The sequence below is a fragment of the Typopeltis vanoorti genome, chromosome 24, assembly GCF_054136105.1.
Source record: "Typopeltis vanoorti isolate ZY-2024b chromosome 24, IOZ_Tvanoo_1.0, whole genome shotgun sequence".
NCBI classification, from domain to species: Eukaryota; Metazoa; Arthropoda; class Arachnida; order Uropygi; family Thelyphonidae; genus Typopeltis; species Typopeltis vanoorti.
In genome coordinates this window covers 58,066,186-58,079,555 of record NC_143572.1, presented here as the reverse complement: position 1 = coordinate 58,079,555, position 13,370 = coordinate 58,066,186, and the positions used below count along the sequence as shown (strand labels likewise).

Here is a 13,370-nt window from a genome sequence, read left to right as displayed (position 1 = left end):
AAGACTGACATAGAGTTTTAACACGAGTGTATAGTAGTATCGATGTTCTACCTTAAATATTTTGGAGTCCGTTATTGCGACCCATAGCAGTTTTAGGATCTTTTTTTGTTTCCAATAAAATTGGCATCGATTCTTATCTGTTTTGTTTCTAAATTGCATATCTTAGTATTGCTTACATGATCAAAAAATGTATGGCTGTTCCAGTCTTGATCAGTATTGAGGTGAAATCCAGAATTCTGCTGTACTGACTTGAGTGTTAGCTTCGGTTTTAATGGAGTTGCTATCTTGTTTACAGAGCATGGGTGTAGGATAGCGAGATAGATGATCTCTTTGGGCTTCCTCTATATGTTTCTGAATTTGAGTAATTTTGTTTTTCCGAGCTTAGGTGTGTGCCTTTTCGGTTGGCTAGTCAGAATTCAGATTCATGTCGTTTTGGATGCATGAATATCGTTATGTATGAACACCATCGTCTGTATACTTGGATATCTTATCTTACTTTTTAATAGGAGATAGTTAATATCATTCTTAAATACGTTAAATACGGTTAGAGAGAGAGAGAGAGAGAGAGAGAGAGAGAGAGAGAGAGAGAGAGAGAGAGAGAGAGAGAGAGAGAGAAACAGCTATTTTCTCTGCACGTCTTTATCATGAACATAGAGTTCTCCCATCCAGTGTGTTAACATATCCTATAATATTTTATGTATGTTATCGAATGCACAGTAAAAATAATTACTAATTATTTATGGCACTGACTTTGATTGGCACTGATTACTGGTACTGACGTTTTCCCCAACGTGCTTTGCTCGTGAAGTTGTACTACCTAAACAATTGGAATTGTGTTGATGCACTCCGCGAATTTCGTGGCCTGAATAAATAATGACAAGGTTCACTATTTCCATGTACTCTGCGACGAATGATTAGTCGTTTTGAAGAAACGGGATCGTGTAGACAGGGCTTTACTTATACAGTGCCTGGTCTCTGAGGAGAACCAACCAGTTCGAAACAGCTGTCAGGCCAGTGAAACCTTATCAAAATGGACTAATAAAAGGCCAATATATAGGCGCTTGATCGGCACATATATCTTCTATTAATTTGCGCTAAGGCAACTCATGAATTCCAGGGTATTCCAGTAAACGCTCTGGTCAACTTCCTTTACGAAACTTTCATAGTTTCTACATTCGCCTTTGAAATAATGTCCAATGTAATATCCACGCTACTTATCTAATGTGTTATTTATGTTTGTGTCGCATTTCTTCTTCATACACATAGAAAAATTACCACGGCTACATACAACGCCCTCTGGAGGCAAATATTGGAACTACGAGGCACGACGCACAATGCATTCCTCCACAGTTTGCAGCATTTAAATCACCAGTTGGCGCTCTACAACACCTTAAACAAGGATATTTTAATGTTCATCACCGTGTGTGGATGCATGGAGAGTTCGTTTGTGATATCCCATGGGCTCCATATTTTTGTTGATGACCAAAAATATAGCAATGGATCTAGAGTTGTTCACAATGTTTCTTTCCCCATGGAGAGATTATTTGCTTGCAAAGTTAGGTTCTTCCTATATTAGCACTAGCAGCCACAATAGGGGGAGTTTACAAAATGCTTGTTGCAATTGTCCCCCAATTCTTTGAGAGGTTTGGTCTCGCCCGCGTAAGTTATTTACAATGCACTGACTCTGTTTTCTTTAGCATCTAGTTGGTCAGATGCTAGGTTTTCTTGATGTTATTCATTTTTTTTCTGTAATAGTTTATTTTTGTGTGTTATACTAGTAATATTTCTGTGATATATGATTCCTTTTTTAATTTTTAATTTTTATTTTTGATAGATGGAGTTATGAACTTGAACATGCAAAGTGCTATTATGTCTCGTGGGTTGCGTTTAGATTCTTAGGCACTGTTTTTATTTTATTTGCTTATCTCGCGGGCATTTATAAGGTTGTCTCTTGTGTGTGTGTTTGCTTTTGTCACTCAAATCTCGCTGACCATCAACATTTATTAAACTTGACTAAATTTCTCGTATTCCTTAGTTTTATTTTATTTATTTCTTTATTCCTTTTTTGTGATGTCGTACAGCTTTTGTACAAATGCGATTATTCAGTGTCTTATATTTTGCAGTCTGTTTTCAAGTAATATAATATAGAACGGGTTCCTGACTTTTTCTGTATTTCGTGATTCTTGTAGCTACGTAGTTTGGGGACCTTGTATATTTACGTTGTCAAATTACTTTATTGAACCTTGACATCCTTTGGATTTCCATCTTTACTGACCATTTTCACACTGTGAACTTTGAACAAGCGTTATTTGGAAGCGGCCTTGCAGATTTCGACGATTTTATACATTAACGTCTTCAATCGGACGAGCGGAACGCTGTGAAACACTCCTAGTTTAAAATGCAAGAATGAATCCTCTTTAAAGCTATAAGCGAGAGAAGGTAAGAATGTGTGTGTGTGTGTGTGTGTGTGTGTAAGTTGCAGCCAGTTGAAATGCAGTTTCAAGTGCAAAATGAAAATTTAAATAAATATATAATAATAGCTATGTCGTGATGATCCTGAAATTTTAAAATTGACTTCTTTTGCGACTCCATGTGCACGAATGATTTTAGAAATTGAACTGTAGGTGTACAAAATATTGTAAACCTGTAGTCAATTAAGTAGTGTGGTTGGTTAAAGATCAGATAATAGCATTGAAATTTTAAGTGAATTTAGGCCTCCAATAAGCACGAGTTGATACTCTCATATTGGTGAAGTTCATCTCTCTCTTCAAAAGGCACTCACAAACATTCATATGTAGATTGGATTCGAAACTAGTCAACCGTTTGGCAGATGAATCATTTGTTATAATTTCAAAAACTCACCTAATACTGCATATACATTATTATCAGATTTTTAAATAAATATAATGAAGTGTTGAAGAATTAAAACAATAATATATTCTTTCACTGTATCCAAATAACTTTAGCTGAAAATGTCCGTAGATGTTAGCAAAGAAAAAGAATGGAAAAGATTCTATAAAGGAGATTCATTCGACTCTGAAGGATATCAAAAAATAATAAATGATTTGCTAGATGGCTCCAAAATTTACCCGTTTTTACTCAAGAATATTCATGCAACATTAAATACCAGTAAGCATTATTTTATAAGTTTTTGTTACACTAAAGGTAGTATATTATTAATAGTATATTAGCTCTGCAGTTTAATTTTTTTAAATGAGATAATTATAAAAACAATCTCATCAAATCAAATCTTTATAATAAAATATTATAAATAATTTATTATACAAGAGAAATTAATCAAATGTATAAATTTGGTTTAATAAATCTTCCCCTCATTAGGATGTTTTGCGGGGTCAAAATGTTTGGATGTTGGATGTGGACCTACAATACATTCGTTGGCTATTGCAAGTGCTCACTTCCCGTATCTGGTAGCCAGCGATTATTCAGATTCCAATCGACGATGCGTGCAGATGTGGATGCAGAAACATCCAAGGATGTTGGACTACTCGTCCTTTCTTAAACACATTGCTGAACTGGAAGGCTATAAGTCAGTCATTATTTATTTATTTATTTTTATTTTTCATTATTTCAGGTTTTTCTTATTTTTTTTATTTTTTTATTTATTTTTATTTATTTACTATTAATAAAAGATTTTGCAAAATCCTCTAAATTAATACGCTAGATTTTGAGCTTAATTTAAAAATAAAAATAAAATAAAACAAAACATTTTTTCGGTAACCGTTTATTTAGAAAAGGGGTCTTCCCTGCTATATTACTTCCATCATAAACACAGAAGATTGAACTGAGAAAATGAGATACCCGACAATAAAACAGGAATATAATCTGTAAACAAACATATGAATCAAATAGACTCATATATTTTGTTTACAGATTTTATTTACAGTTTATGTTTTCATAATTTTAATAGACTATAGATTTCGAATTAAAATTATGAAAACTAGATCGCTTTGTAGATATTGTAAATATAAGCGAATTTTAGAAATATGAAGGATTTATTAAATTGTTTAGGGAAAGGATTTATTTGATTGTCAAATAAACGACAAACATTTATTTGTTTCCTATTTCCATTTTCCAGAGATTTGGACCAAGGAAAGACGGATATTGAAACCCGTCTAAGAAGCAATTTGAAGGCTGTTGTGTTTTGCGATGTGACCGCAGATCAGATGTTGCCACCAGAGTACACCCAGCAGTACGACCTCGTCATTTTTTCCTTCTGTCTGGAGGCAGCATGTCCTGACTTGGAAGCATTAGGTAAAGCAATAAAGAATATTGCGTCTGTTCTTCGTCAAGGGGGGTGGTCTCCTTCTAATGGGAGCGTCTGGAAGCACTTGGTGGCAGATAGGAGACACTATAATGCCTATTGTTACAGTGGACCAGGGAAATTTAGAAAAGGCCCTTTCCAAAGCTGGATTTGGTAATTTTTCGTGGAAGTTTGAAGAACGGCCACATAACGCAACTGTGTTTGGGGCAGGAGATTATAAAAGAATATTTTTCGTAGCTTCAGAGAAATTGTAATACTTGTCCTACATTTCATAAGAAGGTAAACAGTTTTATACAGCGCAGATTTAATTTAATTCGAAAGGTTACTATAATATAAATACAACTTTTTTGTATTGAATTCTGTAGTATGCTACAAAGTATATTAGTCAAACAGTTGTCTTTTTTGTATAAATACAACACTACTCTGCTTTGGCTTCCTTTAATGTTGTTTAGCAATCGACAGTTTTTTCTTCTAAACAATGTTATATTGCTCTACAGATCCATTTGATAAATCTGTTCTTGTTGTACTGAACGAATAATCAAACCCCATATTAGGAGGAAAGTCCCTTATGATAGGAAGGGAGTACAACATATAATCTAGGGATGCTTGCTGCAACGCAAATGAGCTTCGAAATGCTTATGTAGCTAAAACCATAAAAATATATTACACCGGCCCCGGTTATCGCAGGTAGAATTTAAACAACCAGAACAATAGCAATAATACTGACGAATTATGATGTAAATACAGTTCCTTCACTCTTAGCTGAATTACCATATTTCTACATCTACCCCAAAATAGCAGAAGAGATTTATAAAACCCACTGTTCATGTAAAAGAAAGTACTGGTTTCTCTTCTGAATCAACCAGAGTTAGGATATGATGAAAATTATGTCTACAACTATAGAAATCTATGAACAAATAAGACGTCTGTCGGTTTTTTCACCAATTGTTACCAAAAAGATGTAACTTAACACGTTCATTGCCAATCACGCGATACCACGGGATGCGAGTTCTCACCAAACTGCCGAGCACGCGTTATCGCGTTGACGTCGCAAACTAATCAAAAAAATAAAAAAAACCCCAACAAACGGCCGATCACGCGTTATCGCGTGGACCTCGTAACTAAACAAAAAAAAGTAAAAAAAATTTGGCCATCACACGAAATTACAATTTTCAGCTTGGCAATGAAAGTGTTAAAAAACATTTCATGATATAATACTGATACATTAAGGTGGCTTGCAAACCCACAGCTGGAAAGGTAAATAGTATGGTGGCCACTTCTGACCAGATCAAGATCAAGATAAGATAAGGAATCGTGACGTGTTTGGTTGACGTCATTGTGGGCGTGGCTTCATGGGTTTGGAATGTTAGGAATTTCCCTGAGGGTATATGTGTCGATGGCTTCAGTTCTTGTGTTTTGGTTTGCGTATGGAATTATGGGTGATGGTAGAGATAAGGAATCGTGTCGTAATTGGTGGACACTTCTGACCAGATCAAGATCAAGATAAGATAAGGAATCGTGACGTTTATGTTAGTTGTTATGAGATGTAGATAAGTGATGTCATTTGTTAGTTGTAAATAAGTGACGTTGTTGTTTTGAATGGAAAAGGGAAATATGTTAGAGATAAGGAATCGTGTCGTGATTGGTGGACACTTCTGACCAGATCAAGATGAAGATAAGATAAGGAATCGTGACGTGAATGTTTATTGTTAGTTGTAAATGACGTTATTGTTTTGAATGGAAAGGGAGATATATTAGTGTATAAGTAATCGTGTCGTGATTGGTGGGACACTTCTGACAAAATCAAGATCAAGATAAGATTAGGATTCATGACGTGAATGTTTGTTGTTATTGAGTTTGCAATGATAATTTAATTTAATTATATGCTATGTCACTAAAACATATAGTTTTTTTTCTTCTATAGATGGTTGTACTAATTTTCCAATACATTTTGGGTATTTCTTTCCTGTTAAAGTGTGGGAATTCTTAGAGAAAGTCGTGATAGATGTCGTGTTTCGAGTTTTTCTGAATAATTAATTATGTACTGGTGTCCCTTAAACACACACACATACATATTAGACATAAAAAAATCGCAAATGTATCCATGTTGATACTCTAATATATACCCTATGATTATTCTTATGGAAAAAAAACTATTCAGTATTAGAATTACGCTTACCAAAAACATACGAGCAGTTGTTATGTTTAACTTAAAAAAGTACTTACAGCTTTCTAGATGACTCTTCTAAATACAAATATTCCAAAATAGTTGAATTTTATATCCACAACACAACACAAACACAAAAACCACAAAGAATGAAATTTCTGTAAATACTGTAACCTGAACTAGTTAAGTACTAGGTCCATTAGATTACAGACCATAGATGCTGTGGTTTCGTCATTTGCAATATCCCCCTGCAAGCAGTTTTCTTCAAAGGGGTCTTTCATGAAGATGACATGAGTCACATCCGTAAATCGTGATATTGTTCAAAAGGTAGCATTTCCTCAAGTTTGGATATTTCTCAAATACTTACATATGACTAAGGGATTAGTATTCACATCTTTGGTTGACACATATCCTAAATTATTCATTCTTCGTTACCGTTGGCATTTATTGGTGTAGTAAATTAATGCTTATATTTAATTTTAATTTAGATTACTATCCGATTGGTTCTCTGTATTAATTCTTTCCTACTGTTGCCCAAGCTTGGTGGGAAAGTCTATGCGCTGTTGTGTTTAGGGTAAGTGTTATTTCCAGTTTCGAATTTCGATTGCTGTTAGAGTATGGAATTCTGACAAGTGAAATTATTATTATTATTTTTTTTTTCAAATTGATTCGTTATTTTCTGTATTTTACTTTTAAAAGTAATATTCTAACAGAATAACTGAGCAGAATTAATAAATATATAAAGTATATTTGAATTTATTTTCCAATACTGTATATTTATCATTAAGTCTTATCTTAAAGATATCTCTCTTATCCAGTCGGCATTTGTTGTACGTAGGTGAGAAATCGTGTGTTTTGGTTCACACTCTTGGTTTCCATTGGGAAATTACCAATATAACTATTAATTTTACCTTCGATTCCTTGTGTTTTTAACTATTTCTGTAAGTGGAATTTATTTATTTTTATTTTTTTTTTAGCATTAGTAAATTTTAAGTAACTGATATGAGACAAACAAGGTTTTGAACTCTCCACAGAGTTTTTCTACAGCAATCTTTTTAAGAGATTTTGTAACGTGTCGTTGGTTTTAAATATCTAATGGCTCTGTAAAATAACCAAACTCTAACAGTATTGTGACTTTTCAGGTGAAATCTTCACCACTAAAATTCTAGCTATTAATTTAATACCCGATTATTCCTTTTGCTTCCAAGATTTGTCAGTTTCTTGAAATATTTGAGGGCTTGCATGAACAAATAAGACTTTTAATTCAATGAATCAAAAAAAAATTCTCTGGTTACTTTGTGGCATGAAATTTTACAAGGAAAAAATTTGAGGGCTTGCATGAACAAATAAGACTTTTAATTCAGTGAGTCAAACAAAAAATGTTATCGTATTTCTTAAATTTGTATAACACATCAATGACACCCAATTTGTTCTTTTAAATTTACACATTTTATTTGAATGAAATATTATATATACAAATTGTATTTACTTAATCTAACAATACAGAAAATAAATAAATAAACTGAAAAATACATCAAAGGTTCTTCCCATGCTTGTGGAATTGCCATCATATGGTTTTGACAATGTGACTCTCATCTGAAAGTTAATTTTTCATTTGGTGTTCGTTGGAAATTTATTACTGTAGTAAAATTAAGGGTTGTATATTTATTTCTTTGAATCCAATACGTATACTTCAGAGAATTATTAAAAGCACAGAATCTTTCGTTATGTTTCCAAAGGCATTTAAAAGTACATGTTATGTTTTCACGTTTTGCGCATCCAATTTCATTTAAATCAAGAACAGGCCTCCCTATTAACTTCGTTAATGTTTTTGATTTTTCTCTTCCTTGGGCAAGTAATATATGAACTTTTGCATGTTGATTGTGTGATCCAATTTCTTAGTTTGTCCAAAGATAGTGAACCAATTTCCCACTTCAGCTGATGGTTATATTTTATTAACCAAGAATTCTGTTTTTTTAACTCTTTCAGGTAATTCTTTCCAACTACAAGATGATTTTGTCAATGCATATCTTACATTAATTCCATCAGAAATACAAATTTCTTGGGGAAATAAATTTGAACTCTTATTCAAAATAACTTGGCAGTCAATTATCCCAATGATAAGTGAAAATTCGTATTTTTCACCCACTGTCGATTTTTCATAATCGTTTTCCTTCATTCTTCTTCTTCTTCGATTACTTCATATGGCACCACAAATAAATAGTTATTTATTATTATTTCACTGATTATTAGCTCTGATCGTATACTTTATGGTAACTTTCGTTTACAAAATTCTAAACAATTAGAACTTTTCACAAAGAAACTTTCAAAGAATTTTTGGCTCACTCAATATTTTTGCATTACCAAACAGAAATCACAAAACAGCAGCTGCAGTGGATGAACGATTACCTTAAGTCCAAAGTCACTCGACTCTCTGGTATTTTCTTATAGTACTGTTTACACTTACCATGCCCTACCCTGACCGTTCCTTCAAAAATGAACCTTTTCCGCAGATGACTCAATGACATGTTTTCACATACTGTTGGATATACTGTTGGTGTGTTTTTGTACATCATCTATATGAGTCACATTATGAAGAAAAGTGGTATTACATCTGATATGAAAATTATTAATGTTAATCTCAGCTATTTATTCCTAAATAAGTGCAGGTCAGATTGCAGGATTCCTTGACACGTTGAATAACTACTGTAATACATTTGGTATGAAAATCAGCAATAAAAGAAGTAAAATGCAATGAAAATGGGCAGAAATAATTAATCCTGAATGAGAAAACTTATATAAACAAGTAAAATAATTCTATTTAGGTACAATTTTTAGTGAAAATTAAATGTGGAAATGGACAACATCATGAGCAAAGCTGGTATGGTAGGAAGTCAACTAAAATACAAATATATGGAATAAAAGAGAAATTTCTCTCTTATTCAATAGACCTACTTGTTAAATTGCACTTGTTTTGCATTGTTGTATTGTAATCCTTTATCGACTTCATTTACTGTAGTAATAAAATTGAATTTAAACCAATTAGCAAAATTAATAAACTGAAATTGAAAACTAATTTATGTTCACTGCGTTATGCAGACAAGTCATTCAGTGAATACTGAACCCATTTTACAGGCATCGGAATGCCAGCGCAATCCACAAGTGCTGCCATCTGGTGCCTCTAACTCTAATCCCTAGCCCTAACGCTGGTATTGTAGGTTATAATAATACGAGTATACCATACGTTTTCTGAAATGCTGCGCTAAAAACCTGTTTTCAAGAGAAAAATAATCCTACTTACCAGTGCCAAAGATCAATTATCTTGGGAAACGGCTAAACAACAACAATAATAATAATGACGTTGAAAAAGTTCATTGTTGGCGACTAAAGCAGTCTTTTCCCCGCATATCACTTAAAATAAAATATTTTGAATTCGACCATTAGATGGCAGCACTATCAATTTCAAAATGATTCACATAACACTGAATTCTCAATAAATTTTCAATAACGAGGATAAAATCTGGATAAATTAAAAATTTTGGATTTAGGACTGTCATAACACTAGCATAAATCATCATCATCATACGTATCAAGGATTTAGGCCTAGCATGGCCTGTTCAGGCCTTAGAAGTCATCGTTGAATCGTTTAATAGGACGTCCTGGTTTTCTTTTTCCTAATGGCTTGTACGTTAAGGCTTGTTTTGGTAATCTTTCTGTTTTCATTCTTTGAACGTGTTTCATCCATTTATGTTTATATTTTTAAATTTTTTCTATTACTGGTTCTTGGTTTAATTCTTTCATAATATCTTCGTTTCTTTTGTGATCAAATAGGATATACTTTGTAGTTTTTCTCATAAACTTCATTTCTGCTGTTGTTAATCTTTGTCTTTTTGTTTTATTGTCCAGATTTCGCTTCGGGTAAGGTAAGGTAAGACCGGTAAGGCTAATGTATTGTATACTTTCAGCCTGGTTTGGTTTTGAACTAGGTTTGGTTTAAATATAGAATTACACCTGTTATTTTTAAATATTTTGCAATTTTTATGTTTATATCTTTTTTCATATGTGACCATACATCCTAGGTAGTTAAATGAATTCACCTGTTCTAAGATCTTGTTATCTAATACTATTTTAGTTCTTGCTGGATCTTGTCCTTTAAAGGCCATAGTTTTTGATTTTTCTGTTGATATTATCATATCATAATCTTTGGATATCTCATTTAGATCTAAAATAGCTTTCTGTAAGTTATCTTCAGAATTTGTAATTATTATTTGGTCGTCTGCAAAGAGGAGAGTGTTTAAGTTAACTGTAGGTGAAAGTTTAATTCCTTGATGTAAATTTTTACTTCATTTTATTATTATTTCATTTAAGTAGATATTAAAAAGAGTTGCTGAGAGGGGACATCCCTGTCGGACCCCTTGGTTTATCTCTCTCGTATATGATAGCTCGTGATTTAATCTTATTTGTATTTGATTATTTTCATATATACTTGTGATAGCTTTTATGATATTATTTGGTATTTGTCTTTCTTTTCATATGTTAAATAATATGTTTCTTTTAACTTTGTCAAATGCTTTTTCAAAGTCAATAAATGCAATGTGTGTTTCTAGATTGTATTCTCTTCTTTTCTCTATTATTAATTTTAGGCAAAAGGCTGGGTCTATACATGATCGTCCTTTTCTAAATCCATTCTGTACCTCTAGAATAAAGTTTTCGGAATATTTCATTAGTTTGTTATTTAAGATTCTGCTATATATTTTGTAACAGGAATTTAATATACTGATACTTCTATAGTTTTTAGGGTCATCTCTATTACCTTTTTTAAAGATAGGAATCACAATTGCTTTTTTCCATTCTATTGGGGGGATACCAGTTGAGTAAAGTTTATTTAAAAATAATAGGAGTCTTCCTTCGAATCTTGTTCCTGCGTATTTATATAGTTCTGAACCTAGCTTATCTTCTCCAGGTGATTTTCCGTTTCTTGTTTCTTTCAGGCCGATTTCTAATTCTTCCTCAGTTATTTCCTTTTCATTTTCGTTAATTGTTTGCCAGTTGTCTTTTTTAAAAGATTTGTCTGTCCACAGTTCTGTGTAGTAATTTAGAAATTCTTCTAATTTCAATTCAGTGTTTAATTTTATGTTTTCTTTGGTATCTGCATTTAGGTGTTTCAAAATGTTATATAAATTAGGTCTTATTTTATATAAATCATGTTCTAAATTAGAAACAAATTTATTCCACGATTCTCTATGTCTTTTTCTGACTTCTCTTTTAGCTATGGCTCTTATTCTTTTATATTCTATTTCATCTTATAATCTTTTTCTGCTTAACCATTTGTGATAGGCTTCTTTTTTCTTTTTGATTATTTCTTTGATTGTATCATCCCAGATCTTCAGTTTTTTTTCTTTTATTGAATTTTTTGGTCTTTCCTAAGCTTTCATTTGCTGCAGCATTTAGTATCGTTTTTATATTAAGCCATTCTATTTCTATTTCTTTCTTCCTTTTGTTTTATTTTATCTAGATATTGGTAATTCTTTGTTCATATAGCCATTGTACATTTGTGTCATTCAATAGTCTAGTTTTATAAACAAATGTTTCAATTTTCCTTTGTTCTTGTTACTTGTAGCCATTTAGGTGGTAATCTTAATTTTATTTTAACAAGGAAGTGGTCACTGCTTATTTCATATCCTCTGTGAACTCTAACATCCAGTGAAAATTTTGATGTCTTTTCATTTAATATGAAGTAATCTAATATTGATTTCCATCCTCTTGTTGCCAAAGTATATTTATGTATGTCTTTATATTTATAGAAAGAATTCATTATTTTTAGGTTATTATAAACTACAAAGTCAATCAATATTTTACCATTCCTGTTTAGAGTATGTTCTCCATATATTCCTATACTATTGTTAATTTTCGTGTTTTCAATTCTTGCATTTAAGTCTCCTGTTAAAATTATTTATTAATCATTTTTATTTATTTTATTATATATGTTTTGTAGCTGATTATAAAAATCAATATTATCCTGTTCTCTTCCTTCTTCTGGGGAATATAAACCAATTATTGTTAAATAGCCTCTATTTTTATTCTAGCTTCTATTATTCTTTCATTCCATAATTTATAATGTTTTAACTGTTTTGAAAGGGAGTTATGAATCCAAATCATGACGTCTGTTTGTGCTCTTTGGTTTCTCTCGACTCCACTGTATATCATATTAAAATTTTGGTTCTCATAGTTCCTTTTAATTTCTTTTTTGTTTCAGTGATTACTGCTATTTTAAAATTTCTTTCATTTAATAACTGGTCTAATATATAACTAGCATAAATAATTTAATAAAAAAAGTCGTGATTAGCTATTTTGAGGTAAATGTAAATTAAGTAAATGATATTGGATTCAACTTCTTTATGAACGAAAATTTTAGAATTAATCCTGAGAATAAATGAAGAAATGCTGAAAAATCAAAGAATTTTCTCAGGTATTCCTATATAGTAACTCCGATTTTTTTCTCAACAGGAATCACCCTTGGAGCACAAACTTACATTTTTGGAAGGTATACAAGTAGCTACAAATACTGAATGATAGTCAATTGTTAGAGGAGAATCTAACCAGAGTCACAAATATGCACAGCACATTTAAACGGAGTAGGAAAAACCTCCTAATAATGATTATCAAGCAAGGAGCAGTTCTCCTAACTTTCTGTACTTTTGGTTATAAAGAATTTACATATTTGCCACGCATCAATTTATAGTGGATAATGCTCTTTTGTTATGTTAATGTCGTCTGCTTTGAAATAAGTATATTCTGAGCAAGTGGACTTCATTGTTGATAATGCTGAATGTTTGGAGAAATAAAAATGTGTATTTTATATTTAAAATTTAACGAAATCATAAAAAGAAAGTTGGCAATGTTGCACTGTGTATACGGCTG

General features: G+C 31.9%; 1 protein-coding gene across 2 annotated transcripts; it reads left to right on the top strand.

Annotated features, from left to right (window-relative positions):
- The first annotated feature begins 2,126 nt into the window (after positions 1 to 2,126).
- On the top strand, positions 2,127 to 13,317 carry LOC150093255 (nicotinamide N-methyltransferase-like). 2 transcript variants are annotated; one of them, XM_090413983.1, is made up of 4 exons: positions 2,127 to 3,129; positions 3,340 to 3,547; positions 4,097 to 4,272; positions 12,957 to 13,317. In XM_090413983.1, the coding sequence occupies exons 1-4, from the start codon at positions 2,973 to 2,975 to the stop codon at positions 13,016 to 13,018; spliced, it is 603 nt and encodes a 200-aa protein (XP_090270109.1). In that variant the 5' UTR covers positions 2,127 to 2,972; the 3' UTR covers positions 13,019 to 13,317. The 2 variants fall into 2 exon arrangements, with proteins under 2 accessions (XP_090270109.1, XP_090270108.1); XM_090413982.1 differs by lacking the exon at positions 12,957 to 13,317 and having other exon boundaries at positions 4,097 to 4,517.
- Positions 13,318 to 13,370: the final 53 nt, after the last annotated feature.